The following is a 27,931-nucleotide window of genomic DNA, read 5'->3' on the forward strand; positions in this document are numbered from 1 at the left end:
TACCTTTTGAGTTTAGTGTCTTGACTTAAGCTCTCTTGAATTCCAGCCTCCAGCCAAACTAAAATACCTCTAGACTAATTTCCTCTCATCTATATGTCTTTCCGCATGTTTTCCCTCAGCTTGAAACATTCTCAGCATCTCATGGGTTCGCTAATAATTGTATCTGAGTTTAGAAAGCATTTGTTCCAGGATATCTCTTGTCACTGGTCTCCCTGTCTCCTAGTGTGTGACAGACTCACTACATATTTACTGATGAAGGCACAATAGGAGTGTTAACTGTGCCAGATGCTTCAGGGTACAAGCAGGTTGAAAATGGAATGAAGTCCCTTGTTTGCTGAAAAAGGGTAGTGGTAAAAACTAAGGGTAGTGTTAAGGAAGTAGAAAAGGGAGGTTCAATACAGATAATTATAATGAAGACATTTCAGTAGCTCCACGCTTGGAAGACTTTTCTGTCGTTCAAGAAACACTGTGCTGTGAGTTAAGACTTCGGATTTTTCCTGTTTCCAAGTAGAAAAATAAGATGAAATATATTTTCAAAAGTATAGATGGAGGGTCGGAGGTGGGGGTTGCAAGAGAGTGCATGAACAAGAGGAATCTCTATGGAGTAAAGACAAGTGATCATGCCCCGTTTGTAGAGGGAAACCAAGCCAGGATCACTACCAGAGATGTGGGGCTTACCTACCAGTGAGAATCCACTGAAAACAGCTGCAGACGAGGCCACAGGATATGGCAAACACTAGCCAGCCAGACACATTGTAGCAGGAGAAAGCAGACTGCACTGGGCCAGCTAACTTCTGAGCCATGTCTGTACCTGCAGTGTCTCTAATGTCACTGACACACAGCTCAGTGCCACCAAGAAAGCCGGGTTCTGGACTAGGAATGGGTGGATGCAATGGAAAATGACCAGATACAGAGAGAGAAGAGGAAAAAGAATGTGAGCACTCTCTCAAGACACCTCTGCAAAACACACATCCAAAGCACAGGAGGAAAAGTCTCAAGGAGAAAGAAGAAACTCAATAAACAGCAAAATGAATTCACCTTTAAAATGCAAACAACAGGGCAAAACTTAAATAATAATTATATTTAGAATCTGTAGGCCAGGCGCAGTGGCTCACGCCTATAATCCCAGCACTCTGGGAAGGTGAGGCAAGTGGATTATGAGGTCACGAGTTCAAGAGCAGCCCAGCCAAGATAGTGAAACCCCATCTCTACTAAACAAAAATACAAAAATTAGCCGGGCATGGTGGCAGGCACCTGTAATCCCAGCTACTCGGGAGGCTTGAATTGCTTGAACCCAGGAGGTGGAGGTTGCAATGATCCAAGATCGTGCCACTGCACTCTAGCCTGGGCAACAGAACAAGACCCGGTCTCAAAAAAAAAAAAAAAAAAAAAAAAAGAATCTGCAAAGGAACCTGAAGTATATAATCATTGAGACAGAAAAAATAAAATAGAAGCTGAATGAATTCTAGATGGGCACGAATTAAGTGACGAATGATTTGGAAGGTAGCACCAATCAATTCAGTGAGATCACGCAGCAGAGAGAGAAAATATTTGTAAATGTGTAAGAGAAGTTAAAAGAGATACAGGATAAACTGAGAGACTCCAGTTAAAGAGGCAATCCATATGGAGAAACTAAAGAAAAGAGTAGAAAAGCCAAATCATGACTTGAAGAAAAAAAATGGCTGAGAATTTTCTAGAATTGAAAAGAGACATATCCTCTGCTTAACACGTTATCAAGTGCCAGGCAGATATATAAATACATTTGCACCAAGAAAGGTCAAAGTGAATCTCCAGCTAGGTAAAGAGAAAATTTGAAAACCTATTGAAAGAAAGGACACGTTGGCCAGGTGTGGTGGCTCACACCTGTAATCCTAGCACTTTGGGAGGCCGAGGCGAGTGGATCACCTGAGGTCAGGAGTTCAAGACCAGCATGGCCAACATGGTGAAACCTTGTCTCTCAAAAATTAGCCGGGTGTGGTGGTGGGCGCCTGTAATCCCAGTTACTCGGCAGGCTGAAGCGGGAGAATCTCTTGAACCAGGGAGGCAGAGGTTGCAGTGAGCTGAGATGGTGCCCTTGCACTCCAGCCCGGGCGACTGAGCGAGACTCCGTATCAAAAAAAAAACGACAGAAAGAAAGGACACGTCACTCACAATGAAACGACAGTTATCCTGAAAGTAGACTTGTCCTCAGCCACAATGTATGTTAGAAAATAGTAACGTCTTGGCTGGGCATGGAGGCTCACACCTATAAGCCCAGCACTTCGGGAGGCCGAGGCAGGCGGATCACGAGGTCAGGAGATCGAGACCATCCTGGCTAACACGGTGAAACCCCGTCTCTACTTAAAATACAAAAAAATTAGCTGGGCGAGGTGGCGGCGCCTGTAGTCCCAGCTACTCGGGAGGCTGAGGCAGGAGAATGGCGGGAACCCGGGAGGCGGAGCTTGCAGTGAGCTGAGATCCGGCCACTGCACTCCAGCCTGGGCGATAGAGCGAGACTCTTGTCTCAAAAAAAATAAAATAAAATAAAAATAAAAATGAAAAAAAAGAAGTAACGTCTTTAAATTGTGGAAGGAAAGCAGTGAATTGAGACCATTAGACCCACCTGAAACATCATTCACAGGGAAGGGGAGAGAGAGATTTTCAGACATACGAAAGGTACAGGAGGTAACTACGCCCAAAGCCTCACTGAAGCGTCTGCCGCGGGGCACATTTCAGCAAGGAAAAAGATGCAAACAAAGTGAGGGCCTGGGATTTAGGAAATCACAGAAACCATAGAAACTGGTGAAATAAAATCAACCCTAGAATGTAAACAGTAACAATTACAACTAATTTTTCATGTTTACAAAGGGCACTAAAATTTTAGATAGTAACAACTTGGGTGGGAGAAATTCAGGGAAGAATTCAAACATGCGAAGGGGCATGCACTACTCTCTTCATTCATTGAGTTCAGCAAATGTTTATGGAGTGGTTAATGTGTGCCAGAAACTGGTGTAGGCTTTGGGAGTCGCGGACAAACAAAAAAATGTCCTATCCTCGTGGAACTTACGTTCTAATGAGGGAGACAAGTGATGTAAAATCATGTCAGGCAATATAATATTTAAGTAGGATGGCAAATAACATTCTCAAACCAGAATGCCATTGAGAGTAAAAATGAGGCTGTCACACCTGGAAAATCTCCATAAATTGATACCACACCCAGACAAACTCTGCTCACCCTACATATAAGCACTATGTGAGCTTTAAGTGTTATGAAAAGACATAGAAAGACCCTATCTCTTTCAAAAAAAAAAAAGTGGCCAGGTGTGGTGTCTCACATCTGTGATCCCAGCACTTTGGCAGGCCAAGGCCTTGAACCCAGGAGACAAGCCTGGACAGCTTAGGGAAACCCCATCTCTAAAAGGAAAAAAAAAAATTGTAATAGCCAGGTGTGGTAGCACTTGCCTGTGGTCCTAGCTACTCGGGAGGCTGAGGTGGGAGGATGACTTGGGCCCAGGAAGTGGAGGCTGCAGTGAGTTGTGATCACACCACTGTACTCCAGCCTGGGTGATAGGGTGATACCTTGTCCAAAAACAGAACAGGGAGAAGATGGTGATAATGAATATGTTTGGACTTTGTTACAAAAATATGAAAGTAAATATAAATTAAAAAGTTAGCACTATTCATTAAAAGAACAAAAAGAATTAAAGAAGGAATAAGAAAAAAAACCATATCAACTGAAGGTCAATCCAATCCAACTAAAAGCCAGAAAGGTAAGAAAAAACAAAGCCAAAAAAAAAGTACAGTAAAAAGAGAAGTGACTGTGGATAGTAGGTGGGAGAACTCGAGGGTAGGTGGATGGGAAAAAATTGTTAGAAGCTCTGAAAATCCTGTGCCATTGTTCCTTGAGTTACACCAACCGTCATTAGCATTTCCACTTCCTAGCTAATCGGTGAACTCAGACTTTTGGAGGTTATATTTGTTTCCTGTGAAACACAGTTAAGTAACCAAAAGCAATAGGAAGAGGTTTAATGTTTTAAAGTGGTGTGACAAAGGGGACATTCACCCCCTTCTCTCAAAAATCATTCCAAAGCAACAAGGAACAAATATGCATCATCTTTGATTTATCTTCAGTTAAAATTAGAGGTATCGAAAACTCAAACCACAAAATATACAGAAGATCTGCCAAATGGATGGGTATGGAAAAAGGCAGAGAAGATGCTCATGAAGACACATCTCAGAAAAAGCAAGCAAAGTCTCCTTCTCCAAGGTGAAACCGTACCCTTAGGAGGTGCTATCTCAATATCCTTCTCCAAGGTGAAACCATACCCTTGGGAAGTGTTATCTGAAACTGTTTGCAGTAATGGACCTTGGTACACCAACTGGTATTAGACACTTCCCTTAATATAGCTTACTATTTTTTTACATCAGGAAGGATGCCTGCATGAGAAATCAGGCTGAAAAATCATATTTGCAGGAAGATGTCTATGAATAAGACCAAGGTGGAGGAAGAGACCGCGAATTAGAGTAGTAAGTACTGGAACAAGACACGCTCCCCATCCTACTTCATAAATGAAATATTGTCTAGCTTGAAACACAACCCTACTCTCTCCCCAACACAAACTATTCAATAATTGCAAATAGCTGGCAAATAACATTAACACTGCTACCAAACCAACAAAGATTATTTAAGTGAGAATACGATACGCCAACTTATTGAGGAATAGCCGTGAAAAAAATACTAAACACAGTTAGCAAACATCAGAAGGGCCATGGGGAAGTGGGGGTTATTCCCGGAAGGCTAGGATGATCATATGTGTATTGCCTTGCATATTTTAATATATGTGTATTTAAAAATCATACGCATGTGTGGAGAAAAAAAATACATGATTTCCTCAAAATGCTAACAAATTATTTAAGTAATTTTTGAAGAAAAAACTCTGAATAACATAAATATGTCCTTGAAGAATCAAATACCTCAAGGCAAAGTCAGCCTGGGGCATAAAGGGGAAGCTTTAGAACTATTTCTGGCCGGACACAGTGGCTCACGCCTGTAATCCCAGCACTTTGGAAGGCCAAGGTGGGCGGATCACGAAGTCAAGAGATCGAGACCAGCCTGGCCAACACTGTTGAAACCCCATCTCTACTAAAAATACAAAAATTAGCTGGGCATGGTGGCTTGCGTCTATAATCCCAGCTACTCGGGAGGCTGAGGCAGGAGGATCACTTGAATCTGGGAAGCAGAGGTTACAGTGGGCCGAGATTGTGCCACTGCACCCCAATCTGGGTGACAAGGGCAAGACTCCGCCTCAAAAAATAAAAAATAAATAAAAAATTTTTAAAAAGAACTATTTCCATTAAAAATCAGGGACAAGACGAGGTTGTCTACTTTCACCTGCTATTTATCACTGTTCTGGCAATGAACAAAAAAAGGTACACAATGGAAAAGGATGAGGTAAAGTTAATTTTCATTTGCTGTTTATTAGATTATATGCTCAAAAAACAGACAATAATCAAGCAACTATTAAAGATAATAATACAATGACATAAATAGACTAGGCCAAAAATTAATACACAGAAATCAAGAACTTTTGTGTAAACAAACAATACCCAGTCAGAAGAAAATTGGGACATATCCCCACTTAAAATAGCAAACAATCCAAATAACATGGAATAACTGTAATAAGAAATGTGTAAGATCTATATGAAAATAGTCGAGAGACTCACAAAAATGGAAGGGCATTGACAATGTCAGTACTCCCTAAACAAATTATAAATGTAATATAAATTTAGTGCACGCCAATACGTTTAATGCGATCCAAATAAAAACACCTGCAGAATGTTTTGTTGGGGGAAGAGGGAGGGTGAGAACTAAAGAAGTTGACTTCAAAGTTTGAACATAAAAATAAGCAAGAACAGTCAAGGTTTTGGGGAGAAACAACTAGTGGAAGGAGAAACTGGCCCAATTACATTTTACACATGTTAGAAAGTGACAATAAGTGTTTGTAATAGGAAAACATTGCAAATGTCTAAATAATGAAGTAATGTTTAGGCTTTAAAAGAGAAAAAACAGCCGGGTGCAGTGGCTCACACCTGCAATCCCAGCACTTTGGGAGACCGAGGTGGGTGGATCACCTGAGGTCAGAAGTTTGAGACCAGACTTACCAACATGGTGAAACCCCATCTCTACTAAAAATACAAAAATTAGCCAGGCGTGGTGGCGGGTGCCTGTAATCCCATCTACTCGGGAGGTTGAGGCAGGAGAATCACTTGAACCTGGGAGGTGGAGGTTGCAGTGAGCCGAGATTGTGCCATTGCACTCCAGCCTGGGCAACAAACCAAGACTCCATCTCCCCCCAAAAAAAAAAAAAAAAATAGAGAAAAAACAGGCCTTTTATGTACTGATGTAGATGTACATTTTGTTAAGGGGGGAAAACAATCCATAAAAAGTTTCTATCTTTGTCATTGGGAGGAAAAATCAGAAAGAAAAACAATGTTGATAGTACATTCTCATTTATCAAAAAATGATGGCAGCATGATTACTGAATTTCTAGAAATTAACATACATAGAATATCTCTGGAGTCATTGACAAGAAACGGATTATTAGTTACTTCTGGAGAAGAAAAACAGGTAGAATTTGGGATAGAGGAGAGAGAATTTTAATTGTTATTTCCTTTGATTCTTTTGGATTTTGTATGAGATGAAAACAATATAGAAATATTTTACAATTAATTTCGTGGAACTTATCTCATTTCAAATATCAAATGACACCCAGCTGGTCAATTCTGTTAAATCAAGGAGATAATACAGGTTGGGTGTTTTACGTGTTTCCACATCATGATATCAACTCTATCAGATGTCCTCTCCAAGTACAATCAGGGCAATTCTCACTCTAGACCACTACAAAGAGCTATCTGTAAGGGTAGCAAGCCAATCTTGTTTCTCTGTTGCCAGAATGAAAAAGAAGTCGGGGTCGTCTGTAGGCCACTGGGCGTATTTTCTCCTATGGTGGTCTGACTGTGACAGCAACATTGGGCTTTTTGTTTCACAATAGGCCCATTTTGGTTCTACTTGTGCAAAACTCCCTTTCGCCTCAATTTTGGAGTTGCTTCATGCTGCCCTCCTGGACTATGTAAATGTTTCTAATTTGCAGCTCCACTCCTATCATACGCTCTAAAGTTTTCCAGAGGTTAACATCACTTTCTAATCCAGGCAATGGATCATAGGAGCAATTGACACTTCACATGTTAGTCAACAATGAGAATTATCTGTTGGTTTCAGGCTTTTTGGAGTCAGAAACTGGCAATATGCTTAAACATGTCCCAGCAAGCCCTATGATAATGAAGTTTGATTAATCTAAATTAGGCCCCGCAATACTTGTTATTTCCTATCCATGTATTTTACCTTATAAATGCTGTCTGTAATCTGTCAGCATACCCTTAAATTAGGGCGTTCATATTTTTCAAGCGAAGAGTGAGAATAAAAAAAAAAAAATGAGTATTTAGCTTACAGATTTCAGGATAGATCTAGAAATAGACCCTATCCACAGAGTTCCTTCCAGCACAAGGAAAACCAGACGTGTGGTGCCGATGGTAACACAAATTGTATATTCTTTGGCTCCTCAAATAAAACAAAAATTAAAATATATATATACCGTGGTGAAAACAAAAACAGAAAGCAAGAAACTCCAGATGTAAATATTTGGATAACTCTCAAACCTTTTTGTTAGAGTTTCAAACATCAAATTTAAAATCTCCAGCCTTGATTAGACACCCAATTCATAATTTGATATCCAGTATCCCCTTCCCACAAATTAGCAATTGTATCATGTTACGTAACTATGGTCTTGCTAGATAAAGAATGTCCTGGCAGCAGAATATGACAGATAAAGGTGGTGGTTTGGAAGACTTCATGTGTGCCTAGTTTATTAAACACACTCTCCTTGCCTTCAGGAATGTGAGTTGGGAGTGGGGCTCAGGCCATCAGTGCGTCATCAGGAAGATGTGGCAAAGCTCAAAGAACAGAGCAAGGAGGGTTGCCACCAGGAAGGTGAAGAGGAGCTAGAATTGTCCATGGCAACAGATATGCCTTGGAGGAGGGAGATTTAGAAGCCTGTGTATACCAAGAGGAAGGCAGTGAAATGAAGGATCCAAAGGTCCCACTTTTATACCAAGCAATGGGCAGACATTGCCTGAGGAATGTTACTCATTTTCTCTGATGTTTCTTCATCTCTGTACTCTTACAATTTTTTTTTTTTTTTTTTTTTTTTTTCTGAGACAGAGTTTCACTCTTGTTGCCCAGGCTGGAATGCAATGGCGTGATCTCAGCTCACCGTAACCTCCGCTTCCAGGATTCAAGCGATTCTCCTGCCTCAGCCTCCTGAGTAGTTGGGGTTACAGGCATGTCCCACCACGCCTGGCTAATTTTGTATTTTTAGTAGAGACAGGGTTTCTCCATGTTTGTCAGGCTTGTCTCAAACTCCCGACCTCAGGTGATCTGCCTGCCTCGGCCTCCCAAAGTGCTGGGATTACAGGCGTGAGCCAATGTGCCTGGTCAAAACCATTTTGTAATTGACAAATAATAATTGTACATATGTATGGGGCACATAGTGATGTAACATATATAATGTATAGTGATCAGATCAGGGTAATTGGCATATCTATCATCTCAGATTTTTATTATTTCTTTGTGTTGGGAACTTTTAATACCCTTCTTTTAGCTATTTAAAATGATATAACATATTATTGTTAACTTCTATTCTTCTAAAGAAGCATTTTCTAAGGTTACTTGGCCCCGTGTTCCTCCACTGCCCCTATTAGAAGTCTCATATATGGGCTGGGTGTGGTGGTTCATGCCTGTAGTCCCAGCATTTTGGGATGCTGAGGTGGGTGAATTGCTTGAGCCCAGGAGTTGAAGGACCAGCCTGGACAACATAGCAAAACCCCAACTCTACAAAAAAGAGAAAAATTAGCCAGGCATGGTGGCATGCACCTATAGTCCCACCTACTCAGGAGGCTAAGGTGGGAGAATCGCTTGAGCCCGGGAGGTTGAGGCTGCAGTGAGCCAAAATTGCGCCACTGCAGAGGACAGAGCGAGACTCCATGTCAAAAAAAAAAAAAAAAAAAGAGAGAGAAAGAGAGAGAGTTGGAAGAGACTTGACTGATTGAGACCAGGGCCATGATCCCGCCACTGCACTCCAGCCTGGGTGACAGAGTGAAACCCTGTCTCACAAACAAAACAAATTTTAAAAAGTCTCATGTATGTTCATGAGTTTAGTTACGATCTTTTTGCTCCAATATCAGTTTCTCCAGATCCCGCTGCTCACATAAATTTGTCGTATTTCTTCGGACAGGGAAAAAGTTTCATTTACACAAATGTTTCACTATCACCACAGACCCAGCAGCTATGAAAACCTGCCTCAGTGTTTTCTATGACCAGATCCTCATTTACACTGGGCACCCCATCTGCTGCACTAACATCCCTCTCTCATCACCACATTCTGTGACTACTTCACACATTTGTCTCTTCTTTCAGACCCAATTCTATGACCTGGTCTGGCCCTAACCTTCAGTTTATGTTGTCGCAAGAGCCCCTGAGCTGGCCTATCTGGACCCAGATTCTGTTCCCTCCAATCACCTAGCATGTCATGACCGGAATAACCCTTGATCCAATCTATCAGTGATTTTCTATTTCCTGTGATGTCAGGTGGAACGTGCTCTGCCTCTCTTTCAAGGCCCTCCATGTTCTTTCTTCTCTATCTCCTCCTTCCCCCCATGCTGCAGCCCTCACGCCTACCCCTAACACACAGGGAAAGGAGACTATTATGGTGCTCCCTGCAGATACCCTCTTCAGGGCTGATGCACCCATCCCATCTCACCGTCTCACCCAGCTGCTGACCCTCGCTGAAACTAACAGCTGGATCCTCACTGAGATTTGCCCTTAGAGGCAATACATGCCCCATCCTAAGGATGGCTTGTGCGCAGTGACTGAGGGATGTGGGCTACAAAAGCCTGTCTCTCTTTCTTCAATTTGGCACCACTCTAACATGCGCCCCCCAGCTCCAGAGCTCCCCACAGGATCAGACAAGTCCTCAATTGTGACCTGATGGCTTTGCCCACCGCACAGTCCTCATGTGCTTAGAGGCGTCTGTTCTGCAGGCGTTCCCCCAATAAACCTTCTGCTCACAACTCTGTCTCAGAGTTTGGAAAACCAATCTAAGATAGACAATTCCAGTTTCCAGAGAAAAGATACTCGAACCCAGGATTTGGAGAAAGCTCAGTCGCTGGGCAGCTGCTGAGTATGGGTCCTGGCGTGCTGTGGCCGTGCGTTGCTAAAACTCTTCCCAGAGGTAAGTCAGGATGGGATGCTGGTTGGGGAACTCGCGGGCTGGTGCAATATTGACACAGGCAGAGGTAAATCAGGATGGGATGCTGGTTGGGGAATTCACAGCTGGTGCAGTATTGACACCGGAACTCAAATGAAATTATTTAGACAGATAATAAGGGTAAGAGAGTCCTCAATAAAGTTTCCCTTTTCATAAAAAGCAGCCCCAAAATCTTTTTTTTTTTTTTTTTTTTAACAAAGAGCAGCCTGAAATATCAAGCTGCAGATATAGAAAAGCAGCCAGAAGCTTGCACAGGAAAATGCCAGCAGCTGTGCCGACGGGAAAAGGCACCTAGGGACCAAGCATGTTCTACAGGGAGGCTCGATCTTCCGTTTTCTTTGTCGCTTGTGTGCAATCAGGGAACAGGGAGGGAGATAACTCATCTGCATAATAAAAGATGAGGGTGGGGCGGCCAGCTTCACTATGTAAATGACACACCTAATCCAACCAATCCGTTGCACCCTATGTAAATCAGACACTGCCTCCTCAAACTCGTCTATAAAACCAACTGCATCTCCCCACGAATGGGGAGATCCACTCGGAACCCTCTCCCTCTGCACGAGGGAGCTTTTCTCTTTTGCCTATTAAACTGCCGCTCCTAAACTCACTCCTGTGTGTCTGCATCCTTGATTTCCTTGGCATGAGTCAATGAACCTCAGGTGTGACCCAGAGGAATGATGCTGCTTCGATATATTTGGTGCTTAAAAGTTGTGAGGGGCAGCGTGATTATAAGGACTTTGGGATTGGGTACCTGCTTACAAGCGGCATTGACTTGTTGAAGAGATAATAAAAGACTCAAAGTGATTAATCACCAATTCAGACACAATGTAAAAGCCCTAGATAGGGTCTTCTAGCTAGCATTCAATGAAGCCCTAGTCTCCTGCAGTCAGAAGAAGACTCAGTTGTAAAAAGGAGCTCTGTTTCAGAGAATTGTGTATTCTCAGCTTCAGCAAGTCTCTTGTCCCAAGATTAGAACCCTAATAGAAAGTAGAACCCCTAAAATTGGGAAAGGAGTACTTGGGTAGATGCAGTTGGAACTCTCAAAGTCCCCTGAGCCTGCTACGTCTGTTGTTAGCCTCTCATCGCTGCTGGGGATCTGCTGGATTGGCTAAGGGAAGAAACAGAGTATATGGTGAAATCGCAGCAGGAGCTGGGAGAAGGATGGGAATGTGTCCCAAGGCTGCTGTATCAAGGAAGAAGAGCAGGACATTACGCTGGATAATGCTTATCACCATGGGAGCAGTCTCCCATGATTCAGGATTTGAGCCTGTGGAAAATCCCCCAGGAACGTTGATAATAAGCTACTAGGATGATTCTTGGAGTGTCTCAAACGCTTTGATTCACACTCTATGAAATAGAAAATGTAAGAACTTCCATGGTGCGTGATGGATAAAACCACCCTAAGGCTCAGAGAACTGGGCATGCTAAAGTGGGTTTGTTCTGTAAAGCTATGAAAACTAAACCACTCACCAACTGTGTTCCCAGGAAGGTCTCTAGTTACCAAAGCTGTGATGCTTGTGTTCATGAGAGGGGTAGCAGCTCTAGTGCTCAGCAGTGCCATCATCTGTAGGCCAGGGATAACTGTAGGAAAAGATGCTGCTATAAAACTAGGTTCCCTGAGGGATGCAAGAATACCAAGATCTCAACATAAAATGAGCCAGGTTGTAATGTTTACCTTTCAGAAATCGGCACTGGTTATTGCAAAGAGGGGTAGGACTGTAGTGGCACCCGTGGACTCCCAATTTGAAAATGGTTACTAGAACACAATGTTTCTGAAGGCAAGATGGATGGGGGGTTGTGGGGGGAGGGCAACAAGAAGTACTGCTTAATTTACACAGTCAAAATAAATCAGTAAAGGAAAATCAGAGGCAGAGGGCAGAATCTCAATGAAAATCAAATCCCTTGTTCGGTTTCCAGATCAGACCTGAAACCCATTGGCTGAAGAAGTGGCTGATTCCTTATGACCCTGCAATACCAGGGCAAATCTATTCATCTGTTATTTCCCTACTTCTTAACCAGGGAGCTCAGGATCACTTTATTCAGGTAAATGTGGTTTGGGAGAGAAGAACGCTCAGCACTTTTGAGAATTATTGAATACTGCATCTGAACTGACACCAACACCTGGAGACCCAGTGAACCACCATGGCTCCCTACTAATGTAGGGTCATATAGTGTCTACTACAGTCCTCCAAGGTCTGGCTCTCAGTGGGCCCATGGGTCCACAGACTAACCTAGTGATCCTTTCCCTCATTTCCAAATACATAATTAGAAGGGACACTCTTGGTAGTTTGAAGAACCCTTACATTGATCCTTGAGTTCTTAGGTAAGAGCTATTGTAGTGGAGAAAGACTAACGGGAGCCCCTGAAGCTGCTCCCCAGCCTAGAAAAAAAGAGTAAATCAAAAATGATGCTGAATTCCAGAAGGAATCAGGGAAATTATGACCTCTCAAAGACTTTAGTACTGTAGTAGCCCTGGCTATATTTCCATTTACTTCACTATGCTGGCTCCTACAAAAATCAAATGGAACACGGCAGGATGTCCCAGCAGTAGGCCCAGTTACTCCTACTGCACTCAGTGTGATCTCTTTGCTAAAGCGGATTAAAACAACTTCCAGAACTTTACCTGGCAAGCGTGTTTTCTGTCATCCCAATAGGTGGGGGGAGGACCAGAGGTAGTCTGTGTTCCAATGGGATGAAGAGTTTATGTTTATGACTTTGTCCCCAGACTATGTAAGTTATTATGCTCTTGGTCAAAATGTAAACTGAAGGGACATTCTGTAAATCACTACACAGATGCATCATATGATTGACATCATGTAATAGGGCCAGATGAGAAGTATGGGGCAAGTTATGCTGGAGGACTTGGTAAGCGCACACTCCATACACCTTAGAAAGTGGGCAATGAACCTTATAAAAATCCAGGAAACTTCTGATTCTGGGTAAGATTCATTAGACATATTTTTTTCCTATTCCCTCCACTAAAATCTGCAGATGTTATGTGTGTAAGTGTATACACTATATACACTATACACTATATAGACACCATTCTCTACTTTTTCTCACAATATATACACTATACACTACATATATATTGTGTATATACACATGCACACACACATATAACAAATATATGAGGCTGTAGAAGATGGAGAAAAGAAGGCAGACAAGGTAGAAAACTCAGGATTCAAGGAATGATATGGCAGTGATTTTGCTGGTTTTGTTTGTTTTGCCTTCTACTCTAGACTAAATACTAGCTAAGTCAGTAACATCAATGGATACAAAAAACAACAACAAAAATATGCATGGTTTGCCATATTTTGTTTTTGATAAGTTGAATGGGCATCTGCTCTGTGTGGGAAGCAGGGTGAAGGGGTGACAAGGTTGGGGATTAAGGGGAATTCGGAAGACAACATGATGAATAAGACATTTTAGGCTGCTCTGCCTATGCAGTAGGCATTCTTTATTCCTTTACTTTCTTAATAAACTTACTTTCACTTAAAAAGTTTTCATTGCATTATTTATGACTTGGTCTTATTGCTATCACTCATGCAGACATTGATAATCAGTGGTGAGAGGTCATTCATTAAATAAGCTTTCTGGGAATATATACATTCTAAGTTGTTCACACAATAGCAAAAGTCATTTTCATTGACTTTGTAACTTAAAAATCAGTTGACCAACTTCAAAAACAAGTGAGTTGGAATATGTTAGCACACAGTGAAATATTCTGTCCCATTTAATAAACTAAGATGAACTATTTACTAGGAAGTTGAGTTTAATTCCTTTGAAGTCTACACAGTGGATCAACCATGTGCAATTTGATTCTGAATTTTATTTTATGTATGTATGTATGTATGTGTGTATTTATTTATTTATTTATTCATTTATTTTTTGAGACAGAGTCTCGCTCTGTCACCCAGGCTGGAGTGCAGTGGTGCAATCTTGGCTCACTACAAGCTCCGCCTCCTGGGTTCAGGCCATTCTCCTGCCTGTCTCCCAAGTAGCTGGGACTACAGGCACCCCTTACTATGCCCGGCTAATTGTTTTTTGTATTTTTAGTAGACACGGGGTTTCCCCGTGTTAGCCAGGATGGTCTCCATCTCCTGACCTCGTGATCCGCCCGCCCGCCTTGGCCTCCCAAAGTGAGCCACCACGCCTGGCCTGGATTTTATTTTTTATTGATAACTGAGTTTTCTTGAATGGCAGATTAAGTCAATTCATAGAAAAATGCAGGCGCTGTAAACTAAGAAATATTTATATAAAGAAATGTTGGAACTCATGAGAAGTAAATGTGAAAATGAACAAAACTCAGGACAAGTGTGTCCCTGGTGCTAACGGGGAGACTAACGGTGGGCTTCCATTTGCTGCAGTTTCTCAAGGCTTCCTTGTTTAGTGTTTCTCATTTAGGCAGCACAGTGAGAATACTCTGTCTTCAGCTGGTGGGGGATCCGGCAGAGGCTTGGAAGCTCCCAAAGACCAGGATTGAGGGCCACCTCCATCACTTCTGCTCCTTGGATGCCTGATTCTAATTATCTTAGAAGATTCCAGACCCCAAAGGAGATCATGTGACATAAGCTAGAGGTTGAACTCACTGCGGTTGAACAAAAACACTCTGAACCCACAGTGCTGTTTCACGGCTCACTGCAACAAGTTAAAAATTCCACTTTTATGGCACATCACACTGGGATCACATATAATCCTAGATTATCTTTATTTGTTCTATAATTTAATAGTATACCTATAAAATAATTACATTATACTTATAGCTTTTCTTCATTTATAAACAAAACAAAAAAATTAAATACAATTTGAGCCATTATAAGGTAAACTTTGTACATACGATAACCCCCAGAAGGAGCTTCACACTGCAGCATATCATATTGCTTTCATTGCTACACCCACAACTGGGTTCGAAGAGAGTGTGCTCGTGTTTGCATTCTGTAAATTCTTACCTTAATCCCTCCCCTCTCTGTGTGGGTTCCATGTTAATAAAATGATAGGGGTTGGCTCTGCAGCTGGTCAGAGACTCTCCTCCACTCACCTCCCAATCCACCCCTAGCCTCCATTACAATCACATAAATTTCCTTCCTTCACAGCTTTTCTGCTGCACGTTCTGCCACCGAGTCTGACTTGAGGTTTTCCGCTAAATGCAAAAATCAATCCTGACCTTGAACACCCTTCTCTCCATTTTCTCTCTATCCTCAGGTTCCAGCCCTCAAGGATTTCTTCCTCCTGAGTTCAGGCTGTATATACCCATTTATGAAACCAAGAGGCCCTCTGCAACAGCACATTCTTGCTCAGGTCTCACGGTGTTGCAGAAGTGACAGAAATGGACCTTGCAGTGCAGTGGCCTGAGATAGATTCACCAACCCACTCCACCCCAATCCTTGCTCTTCGAGTGAATGTCTCTAGATCCACCATCACTACCTAGTGTCGGGAAGCCAAGTCCCCACAGCAGCTTGCAGAGGGTCTCTCTCACATACTAGGGAAGTGGCCCCTCACAGAAGCACTTGCTGGGGAATCATCAGTGAAAGGTTTGCAAAGTTTACTGATTCCCACCAATGGCAGCTCATTCACATTTGTCAGATTCCATAAGCATTACTTACAGGGAAGCCTTCCTGGGGCAACTGAGCAAAGGGACCTAGAGGAAGTATAATTTCGCTGGAAAATAAGTTATGTCTACTTCCTTGTATCAAGAGACCACAACATGGAAACTTCAATAATTCATTATAAAAACAAAAGGTGACCTGACGTTTGTTCGTCCCTTTCGAAGTCTATTCTTTGGAAAGGAAGCACGTTTGGTGCAGAACAGTTCGACTAGATTACTATTCCATATATTTTATTCCTTATTCCCTTCTATACCACAAAGCGACTCAACTCCTTATATGTTTAAATATCCCTTTCTTTTTCTCTTTCTTTTAACAGGAAATAGTTTTTGCTTAGTGTCATGGCAGTGAAAATAGTATACTGCTTCAACCCACATATGCATATTCCACATTACAGGGGCTTTCGAGCTTCGGGTCATCAATTTCCCGACGAATGCCCCTCCCTATACCTATCCATCCCAAGCCAGTTTCTACATTGTGCTGCAATGTTTTAGTAACTTCAGTGAAATAATATTCAAAGTAAAAATCACGACTCCCCCCATCTCCCTGCCCAATCTAAAATAGGTGCATGACAGTGAATTGCTGACCAGGCATTTTTTTTTCTGAGTAAAACATCTTCTGGGCAGATCATCACCCGCTCTCATCCTTACTCAGAATGGTGCTGCAAGCCAGAGTCAAAACATGTGAAATAATACATGAATAGGTCTATAATACTTTTTAACAGCTCTTTACAATATAGGGTCACTTATAAAACCAGCGTTAATATAGAGACCTTTGTGTGTGATAATATTCTAACTGCAGCAATAATAGCATGCACACCAGAGTTCATCTTTAGTCCACAAATAGGGGGTGGGGACAGTGAGGAAGAAGAGGCGGTGGTGACTGAGGGTGGGGGATTGTGCAGCCTGCTGTGCTCAAGGTTTCCCGGCAAGCCCACTTCGGGATCCAAGTGGCTCAAGTTGTCTTCTTGGTATCAGGTTTATTAGGAGACGCCCCTGTGCACCGACATATTTATGGAGGTTGTACATATTCCCATCACAGCAGCAGCCGAGGGCAGCCTGCCAGTCACAAGAATGAGCGCTTCCAGCCAGAGGTCCAGGGACCAGCAGGAGAGGTCTAAGGGGCAGCTCAGAAAAGTGACGCATCCTTCACTTCGCGCGGGAAGGGGGCGAGTTGGAGTGCAGGGGGCGGGGGCGGGGCAGAGAAATCCTTGCTTTTCCACATGGTGGAAACATCAATGTCGGATTTACAGTGCATCACCTTGAAAGGTCCTCTCTGACTGCTGGGTGGCAGGTGGTGATTTTCCAGCATTTTCCTTCGGGCCTGATCCACCACCTGGTTTCGGGGGGCACAGGTGGGGCCCGGGGTCGGTCAGGAACACATCAGCAAAAGCTCCACTTGCGATCCACCTTTGTGACAAGGACACCATCAGCCCTAAGAGACGTGCTTGCTGCTGAGGGGGGACACCAGGCAGCGTGAGAGTGGGCTCGGAGGGCAGGGACAGAGGTGGTGGCGGCGCCACCCAGCGGCCGGGCGCGCGCGGGGCTGAGCTGCGTCCGGCCCCGCGCTCACTGCTTGTCCGAGTCGCTCAGGTTCACCGACATGCAGCGGCACTGCTTCACCTTCTGGATTTTCTTGAGTCGGAAGGGTGGGTCCAGGCCGGGGCACTCGAGCTCCACCAGGACGGAGGTGACGCGCTGGGGCTTGCAGAAGGCGCAGGACTGGAAAGACTCCTCCTCCTTCTTCACGTGCCGCGGGATGTAGAAGGAGTTGCACTGGCCATAGCAGAAGCGGTTGAGGATGGTGCGGCTCCGGCAGCCCTCCTCGCTCACCGTCTGCCGCAGCGGCTGCGTCTTGCACCAGTCACTCTTGAGGTACTTGCGCTCGGTGACCACCAGGGCCTCCTGGCTGGAGGCCAGCACCTCCTTGATCTGGTGCTGCCATCTCTCCGAGTTGTTGCTGCTGCCGTCCTTGTAAGGCGAGGGGATGGCGCCCGCCGGCCGGTTCTTCCGGGCTTCCGCCACCTTTACCAGCACGGCCACCAGGAACAAGGACAGGGAAAGCTTCCAGAACATCCTGCAACGAGAAAAGAGAGGGGCTGGCTGTGAAGGTCGTAGAGTACGGGCTCCATCTTTTTTTTTTTTTTTTTTTTTTTTTTAATTTTAGACATGGTCTGGCTCTGTTGCGCAGGCTGGAGTGCAGTGGCACGTAGCTTGCTGCAGCCTCAAACTCTGGGATCCTCCTGCCTCAGCCTCCTGTGTGGCTAGAACTACAGGCTTGCACCACCACGCCCATCTAATTTCTTTTTATTTCTTTTGTAGAGATGGGATGTTACCATGTTGCTCAGGCTGATCTGGAACTCCTGGCCTCAAGTGCTCCTCTGCCTCGGTCTCCCAAAGCCCTGGGATTGTAGGCCTGAGCCACCACGTCTTTTTAATGCTGTACGGTTTTACTAGCAGTGTCAGTCAGGTGGGGCATGGCTGACTGATGGCTGCCCAGGGGCAGCCGGAGGTGAAAAGGCATTCAATGGTACAAGTGTAAACAGTTAGGACTCCACCCCAAATAATGCCTGGAAGGCAAGGAGGCAGACAAAATGGCCAGTAACTTATGCAGTAAATGCAGTTAGGAGACATACACAGCTGAACAGTTACAGAATTACAAAGCAAATGCTGGGAAGAGAGAACTCAAGCCAGTTTGCAGAAGTACCAATAATAGTTAATACTCAACATTTACTGTGTTTTACTATGCTCCAAGTGCTGTCCTAAGTGTACATCTCATTTACATGTATATCTCATTTCATCTTAAAAATAGCCTTCAGTTGGAGGTGGTATTATGACGCCTACTTTACAGTGAAGTTGAGTCATTTACCTGAGGTCACACAACCACTCAACAATGCCCAGGATTGGAAGCCAGCCAGGCATCTACCTCCAGAGCCATCAAAGTTAACCAGCAGACATGGATATGATTACAAAAATCAGGAAGTACAAAACACAGAGAAGATGGGTGTCATTCACAAGTTTCTTTAAAAATGAGTATTAAAGATAGAACTGGACAAAGGCTAGGAAAATTACTAGTTGCATCTGTATTATTACATATGAATAATAACAATAGCATTTAAGATCTGCACACAGATATTCAAATCATTCAAATGAGTCATAAATGAGTCTCCTAGTAGAAACCAATTCCCAGGTGTGAATTAAGAAATTTCCCTAGTTGTATTAAAACTGTCTAGTGACAATGCGAAGTTTGTATTAGGAGACTATGACACAAATTCAATAGGAATGGGAATCGGAGAGAAATTATTCTTACGCTATCTAAAACGTGGCTTGCAGGGGGTAAGCCAAAGTCTGACTAAAGTGAAAGACAGACTTCAAAGTGTAATTCACATTTGAAATTTTTGTATTTTTATTAGTAGCCCCAAGGAACACTAATACCCAGCAATATAGAGGACTCCGATCTCTTTTTACAACTGTAGCCACCAATGTAGCTGTTACCAACATCATCATCATCTTTACGTTTACTCATTTTCTCTGTTTTACCATCTCTAGGACTCCATGAATTCCCGTTCTTTTAACATGCATACCCTAAAATGGACATGTAACAATTATATATATATATCATATGTATCATACAGTAATATAGTATATTATCAGTTATGTTATTTTTATCAATCATGAGTATATAGAAATGACTAAAATTGGATATTAAGTGTGTTAAATGTTTGAATATTTTACGTCTTAAATATATCCATGCTAATGGTAATAGCAAATATTTATTGGTTCTCAAAGCACATCAAACACAGTTTCCTTTGATGTATAAACGTATTTAATGATCAGAGTTCTATGAAGTAGGTACTATTATTTTCTGCATTTTATGGATGAGGACACTAAGGCATTGACAGGCTGCCAAGATTCTACAGTCAGTATGTGAAATATTTGAATCCAGGCATCCCGGCTCCAGAATCTGAGCTCTGGGTGAGTATAGCTGCCTCTTTGTTAAAAATATTTACGTTAAAATATCTATGCTAAAATTATTTCTCTGAGTCTTAGTCTAAGTCTAAACCACAAGATGCCTTTGCATGCTACCTCGGAGATGACTCCTTTATTCATCAAGTATTCATGGAGCATTTATTCTGGAGTAAGCACTGTGATAGTCTCACTGCAACCTCTGCCTCCCAAGTTCAAGCAATTCTCCTGCCTCAGCCTCCCAAGTAGATGGGATTACAGGTGCATGCCACCAGACCCGGCTAATTTTTGTATTTTTAGTAGATACAGGGTTTCACTATGTTGGCCAGGCTGGTCTCAAACTCCTGACCTCAAGTGATCCGCCCACCTCGGCCTCCCAAAGTGCTGGGATTACAGGCCACTGCGCCAGGCTAGGGCAAAGTTCTCACAGGGTCGGACGAGCCTTTACAAGATCTCCCCTTTCCCCTGCATCTCACCAGCCTCCTCCATCCTCTCTCCCACTTGCTCACTCTGCTCCAGCCATACTGGAAACAGCCTATCTGTTTCTAGAATGAGCTTGGCATTCTTGTGCTCTAGAGCCTTACCTTGTCTTTCTCCCAAATGGCTAATTGGCCTTCTTCCTCACAGTCTTCAACTCTTTGCTCGGTTACCACCTGTGTAGCGAAGGCTTAGTGTTACCTTCACCACCATCCTGGACTTCACCATCTCCTCCTTCCCTGCTTTATCTTCCTCCAGGGAACTTATCATCTAATGAGATAGTATTTCATAATCTCACTTGTTTTTATTGTCTGACTTTTCTCCTGGGAATGTAAGGTCCAAGAGAGAAGTTCTGCCTGTTTTGTTCATTGCCATGTCTCCTGCTCTCAAAACAGTGCCCGGTGTACACTAGGCACTCAATAAATGTGTTAAGGCCAGGCACGGTGGCTCATGCCTGTAATCCCAGCACTTTGGGAGGCCAAGGTGGGTGGATCCAGTGAAGTCAGGATTTGAGACCAGCCTGGCCAAAATGGTGAAACCTCATCTCTACTAAAAATACAAAAAATTAGCTGGGCGTGGTGGCACACATCTGTAGTCCCAGCTACTTGGGAGGCTGAGGCAGAAGAATCGCTTGAACCCAGGAGGCAGAGGTTGCGGTGAGCCGAGATTGTGCCATTGCACTCCAGCCTGGGCAAGAAGAGTGAAACTCTGTCTCCAAAAAAAAAAAAAAAAAAAGTGTTGAATGAAATATGGATACTATACGGGTCATTGCCTTCAACAAGTCTGTAATTAAGAAACTAGAGAAAGGCGTACAAATGACTGTGTGATGAAGGTGTATAGGAACAATGGCCTGGGTCCTCGTGGTAATGATCCTGTGACCAACGACATCTGAATCACCTTACTTTACGGTGCACATTCCTGGGCTCAAGAAGCATTATTTTTTTAAAAAAAAGTTTTAATTAAATTTTTTTTAGTTTTTAATTTTTGTGGGTGCGGAATAGGTATATATATTTATGGAGTACATGAGATCTTTTGATATAGGCCCCAAAGCATTCTGAGTCAGTCGTGTTGGGGTGGGTTTCAGATCTATATTTCTAAAAATTGCCTCACGTAATTCTGATGGGATCCAATAGCCACAAAAGATAGTGAAGGAAAAAGGAAAAAGCATTGGTTCTACCTGGAGAAGGAGCAGGAGGAGCCTAGGAAGTCACAAGTAAGTAAGTCCCCTAAAATCTGAATAGGATTCCTCAGGGCAATGATATGGGCAAAAGCAAAGGGGTTTGGTACTGTCGATGACACTGGGCAAAGGGAGTAAAATGAAAAAATTGAAAGCAGAAAGGAGAAAAAAAGGAAGTTTTTTTTTTTTTTTTTTTTTGCGAAAACATTTTGTCCAGCACAATTATTAAAATTTTAGTGCCTCATTTTTAAAGGGTTTTTCTCATGCCTCCTTAGTTCCACACATGAAATGTCATATGAAAATGGCCACGCTTCCAGCTGGCTCAGGCCAAGTGTCGAGTATTGGACTTGCTCAGCTTACATAGCTTATTATATTTGTGGAATGATTTGTGATCTCAATAGCCTCTTAAAAAGAAAGTATTTTGGTTCCATTTTAATAATTTCCGAAATTATTAACATTCTGAGTAAACATAACCAAGAATTTGCAAGTCCCAGCCAGGAAAGATTGACAGAGTCAGTCTGGTCCTCAATTCCTAGTTCCAGTAACAGCTTCACATGTATGGTTGATAGGCTCAAAAATACACGCTTTCCTTCAACAGATCCTAGATCTTATCAGAGAGAACAGAGCTAAGACAGAGCTAACAGAGATAAATCAGATCAATTTGAGGCCAAAACTCTTAGAGCCAATAGTATTAGATGTGGTGATGGGCATTCTTTGAACTCGTTAACATGTTTTCAAAACATCTGGCCATCATCCTTAGAAGTTGTGTCTCATGGGAAGCTAAGCAAAAATGCAAACCTTCGATTTTCAGGAAGGAGGAAAAGAGGTTGAGGAAATCTCAATGACTGGGCCAAGTCAGTCTCTTCTCTCTTTCCTTTCCTACATCTCGTTTCTTTTCTCCTTCACACATAGCAATGGTAAGATGGCCAAGGATCTGGCATCTCACGGTCAGACAGGTGAGTAGGCAAGAGGTGTTTGGCCATGGTGACCCACAGTGATTGTGAAGCTGTATCCTCCTACTTCAGAGCATTAAGGCAGTTGAGCCAGCAACTGCTAACATCACCTACACTGCTGGCCCTTGGCTGTGCAGAGTTCACCAGGGGAGAGAACGTGCTCGCCTCTGTCAGTTCGCTAACCATCCCTGTGCAAGCATGTCAGTGGCCTCGCCAGGACCTGAATTTAGCACTTTATAGAAAGTCCTGCTCTGTCCTGAACCACTTTGCTACTCAAAAAAATGGTTGGCACACAATTAACCTCTCAGGAATGTTGCCACCCTTGCCAGTAACGACAGCACGAGGATACTTCATTTTATTCTCACATCTTGTATTTGGCTTGTATCAGAAGAAACTCATAAATAAATCCTGTTGGTTTTATTAACCATCTTTCTGGCCTGACGATGTTCTTCTCAATTTGCAAGGGGTGCCAGGACTATAAATGCTGATGGTCTAAGCAGACCGGGTTGGCCAAAGTTGGTTGTGCAAAGAGAGGTAGTGGAAGTGCTTTCCTCCTAAGTGAACGCCCTCGGGCCTGGCCTCTGTAGATACCAGAATAAGGACTGCACAGACCAAAGCAAGCTAGTACTTAGGCAGCTAAAGAATCAATCACAGGCCCCTTCTATCAGCCATTCCTAAAAGTAGCAAGACCTGAAGAGGGGTTCTACAATAGGAGCTTGACCAATAAAACTTCCTGATTTCTAGGAAAGAATACAGTAGTGCTGAGTCATCCTTTCTGACAGGCAAATGCAAGTGACCAATGGCTAAGGGTACAGCTAAGCTGATGAACTCACTCCCAGAGTGGCCTTCTTGAGTTTTAGAAGTCAATTCAAGGAAGCCCTGGGCTGTGCAGGAATGGTGAATGAGGTGGGGCTGAAACTTTTTCTGCAACCTGAGAATTTTATGGCATTCTTGGAAAGTTGAAGGGAAGTCCCCAGGACTGAAGAGCTGAATACTGATGGGCACATCTGGGATAAACTTGTTCCCATGACCCAAGTGAAAACCATCGCAGAACCTAACAAAAACCTCCCCAACAAAACTCCCAACAAGATTACACTTCAGAGGTCATTTTTATGAGGCTTAGTACTGCCACAGCCTCAACTACTAAAGGCACTTCATCGATGACTTGAATTCTTAGGCTGGGAGGGTGGTGGTCTGGCTCTTCAATTAAACCTTTAGAGATAGAGGTCGATGTTTCTTGGCCCCAGGATCATCCTCGATGTTTCTTGGCCCCAGGATCATCCTCGCAGTCAAAGATTGCTTGGTTGCTGTAACCACTTACCTCCAGCTTCTATAAACTAAGGCAAACTATGGCCCACAGGCCAAACCTAACCTGAGATCTGTTTTGTAAATAAAGTTGTATTGGAACACAGCCACAGCCACTCGTTTAGTCTATGGCTGCTTTGGTGCTATAAGGGCAGAGTGAGTGGTGGAGACATGATAATATAATGCCCATAGTGTGAAATATTTACTTTCTGGCCTTTTACAGAAACACTTTGCTAAGTCCTGCTCCAAACATTTTCTGTCCAATTCAATCTTTGCCTTCCCTTTAGCGTTGAACTCTTTTGCCAAAAAAGTAGCTTTCAATTTTAAAATGTCTAACTATGAAACATTTCAAACAGAGAGCAAAACAGAAAATATAACTATAGGTACTCACCGGAAAGATGAAAACAATACTGACATTTCCCATTTTTATTTTGCAATCTCTCTTTCGGTTTTGAAAACGTAATATAAGTAAAGCTAAAAATGCTCTCCCATCTCCTCTCATCCCTCACGGAGATGACCAGCATCCTGAAGTTGGTATTCATCGTTCCTGTTGATGCTTTTGCTGCTTATGTTCTGTGTATCAGAGTAGGTTTGTGTGTGTGGACAATCTTTTTATTTTTTATTTTTTTTTTTAGCCGCAGTTTTGCTCTTATTGTCTAGGCTGGAGTGCAATGGCGCAATCTCAGCTCACTGCAACTTCCGCCTCTTGGGTTCAAGCGATTCTCCTGCCTCAGCCTCCCAAGTAGCTGGGATTATAGGCCCCCGCCACCATGACTGGCTAATTCTTTTGTATTTTCAGTAGAGACAAGGTTTCACCATGTTGTCCAGGCTGGTCTCGAACTCCTAGCCTCAAGTGATCCGTTCGCCTGGGCCTCCCAAAGTGCTGGGATTACAAGCATGAGCTACAGTGCCTGGCCAATAATCTTTACATAAATTATATCACACTCTTCTATTGCAACCTTTTCCCCAAAAAAGATGTGTTTGGGATTTTATGCACATGGATATTTGTAGAAGGAGCCTGTTTATCCCCACCACTGAATATGAAAGCACAGTTTATTCATTCAGCTTATGGAGGAAGAGTTATTTTCCTTCTAGTTTTTCACTCTTGCCAATAGTGCTGCACTGAACATTTTTGCATGTGTTTATTTATGCCCATCTGTTAGAGTTTTTCTAGAGAAGACACCGGGCAGTGGAAATGCTGGGTCACAGGATATGTACAACTTGAGCTTGACTAAGTTGTGCCAAGGTGCTTTCCAAGTGCTGGTACCAGTATCCTTTCCCCTGGGTAATGTGTGAGTCCCTGCTGGTGCACGTACTTGCTAATTCTTGATGTTACCAGATTCATCACCTTTTGCCTATCTGAAACATTTGAGATGGCGTCTGATGATGATTTTAATTTGCATCTCTCTGATTGTACATCAGGATTAAATGCTGTGGCTGTGTGACTGAAAATGAATGATTACAACTTACCTGAAGTGAGAGAAATTAAAATATGAGGAAAGGAAAACTAAGAAGTTCTAACTATAAATCTGCTGAACTGTCGTGGAAATAATAGGAAGTGACTTGAGACTTCAAAGCAGAAAGATCAGGGCATCCCACATGACTCAGAAGTTTGCAATCCAAATGGATTCATTTGCTTTTCCAAATGACATTGCCTGAGTGGAACATTGACTATCATTTTGTTCCAGGAGAAGTTTAATTTCATCTGGAAAAATTATGTTTTCTTAAAAAGGTTTTCAACAGAGAAGAAATGATACTATCATTACTTACTTTGACTTCTGGACAGCAAATGCGTCATGAGGGAATTTGTAATCAATGTTCTAAATCTTTGAAGAAATTGTTGGGATAAATTCAGGATAGGAAATGGAATGCTAAAGCAAGATGGCAGCAAAGCATTAAATGAAATAAGGAGATGAGTGAGGAAGCTCTTGGAAAGCTGTGCGTTTCTACACACAGGGGCTGCTTCTCTCTGGGTCACATCCACGTGGGGATGGGTGGGAGAACATGGTTTCTGGGCCCTGAGCTGCCCGTGTTGTGACCCTATGTGACTCACTCCCAGGCTTCTCCGGGTTCTCCCCTGTAAAATGGTGTTAATGGCACTTGCCACCCTCTGGACCCTGTTATTATCAGGAGGAACGTGGCACTGAAATCACATCAAAACCCAAGAACGCTTTGAGCAAAAAGGACCATGAGTTTTATTTGAAAGGAGGGAAGAAATCAGAAGCCATCCATTAGAATTTTACAGCCAGTGACATTGTGCTCTGCAGCCACCAGGCAGTACCTAAATATATATATTTTTTTCAGATAAAGATTTTAGGCTGCTGCCCAAAACACCAATCGTGCTATCGTGATTCCACACCCCAAAGACCCCTTCTTCGACCTTCCTTGGACAGCATTCTGTGTCCAGTGAGAGCTAAAATAGCAGATGTCCACTGCCCTGGGAGCAGAGTATAGATTTTCTGTCTCTGTATACATAAAAATTCGAGAGGCTTGTCTAAAATGCTTTGAACAAAATCAAAAACATCCTGTCCAGGTCGGACGCAGTGGCTTTCGGTAATCCCAGCACTTCGGGAGGCCGAGGCGGGCGGATCACCAGGTCAGGGGATCGAGACCACCCTGGCTAACATGGTGAAACCCTGTCCCTACTAAAAGTACAGAAAATTAGCCGGGCGTGGTGGCAGATGCCTGTAGTCCCACCTATTTGGGAGGCTGAGACAGGAGAATCGCTTGAACCCCGGAGGAGGAGCTTGCAGGAGAAGCTTTCAGTGAGCCGAGATCGCGCCACTGCACTCCAGCCTGGGCAAAAGTGCGAGACTCTGTCTCAAAAAAAAAAAAAAAAAAATCCTGTCCGTGCAACCCACCAATTCTTCCTGTTCACTCTTACTTCAAGCTACTTCATTATACTTGCTGTATGATAGTTTGGAGGAATGGTGACAGAGCACATAGCAAAGCCTGATGAAACTATCACTGTAATCCCTTTTTCCTCTGGAACTCTTGAGAAAATATTTTTAATTATTTTGCTTTACTCTTCCAATATCTTTTCGTGATTTTTCTTTCTGTGCTCTCCTCTTAAAAGTTGGTGTTCCCTAAGAAGTTTTCCATAACCCTGTCTTCTCATTCCTCACACTTCCACTAAGAATTTCATTCATGCCTACGACTTCAACTAGCTCTCTGCTCATGACTCATAGACCCTCTACTCAGCTGCCTATCAAACATTCCCCAAATGTCCTATAGGCACCTCAAATTCTGTATGTTCCAAATTTCATCATATCTTCCCACTCATCTGCTCTTCCTCTGATAGATGCTATCCCAATGAACAGAACAGCATTGATCCTTTCACCTCAACCAGAAAGTTGAATTTGAACAGGTTCTGTTCATTTACTTCCTGAGAGTCAAGATCTCCATTCTTCCTTACTAACAGAACCACAATTTGTTCAGGTATTGGATTTGGAGTTCTTCATAGACCTTTCTACGCACCATGGAGTTGAAAGTTGGTTGGTCCAAGCCAACTGGTTATTCCACTCTCCTTGCAAGTGACTGATTTAGGCATGGGCAATAAGGTAATTGTGAGGCAAGGTGCAGCCTCCTTGGAAAGATTTTTATTCCCTAATAAAAAGAGATATGCCAGGAGAAACTACTGTTCAGGTCATTACTGTGGTTAGGCAAGGATGTGATGACTGAGGCTATAGCAGCTTCCATAAGGGGGCAAGCATGGGATGCAAGTCAAATCTTTGCAGTATAGAGCACAAAATGGAAAGCAACTGGATTCTTGATTATGTTATTAAGCCACTGTCCTCAGCAGCCCTGGAACTGCTTACCTCTGGACTTCGTGCTCGTGAGTTAAATTCTTTAGTATTTAAAACACTCCAGTATTTAAATACTGGAGAGTATCCCAGTTTATCTTCCCACATATTAAATCCATCAACAAGACCTCATTTTCTTTCATACCTCACTTCTTAATCCCACTGTTACCACTTTGGTTTAGATCCTCATCATCTGAACATTGTGATAGTCTCTTCACTGGCCTGCCTTCTCCCTTCCGACTCTCACTCTCAGATCCATCCTCTCAACTCCTACCGGAGTGGAC

General features: G+C 43.0%; 1 protein-coding gene across 1 annotated transcript in view; it reads right to left on the reverse strand.

Moving 5' to 3' along the window:
• Positions 1-14,523: 14,523 nt before the first annotated feature.
• The window catches only part of GREM2 (gremlin 2, DAN family BMP antagonist), a 192,057-nt gene continuing 178,649 nt past the window's right edge, over positions 14,524-27,931 (reverse strand). Inside the window, exon 2 of the mRNA XM_010384688.2 lies at positions 14,524-18,043. Coding sequence (XP_010382990.1) covers positions 17,536-18,042 — 507 coding nt within the window. The 5' untranslated portion in view covers position 18,043 and the 3' untranslated portion in view covers positions 14,524-17,535. The remainder of the gene's footprint in view (positions 18,044-27,931) is intronic.

This window comes from Rhinopithecus roxellana, chromosome 8 (assembly GCF_007565055.1).
Source record: "Rhinopithecus roxellana isolate Shanxi Qingling chromosome 8, ASM756505v1, whole genome shotgun sequence".
NCBI lineage: Eukaryota > Metazoa > Chordata > Mammalia > Primates > Cercopithecidae > Rhinopithecus > Rhinopithecus roxellana.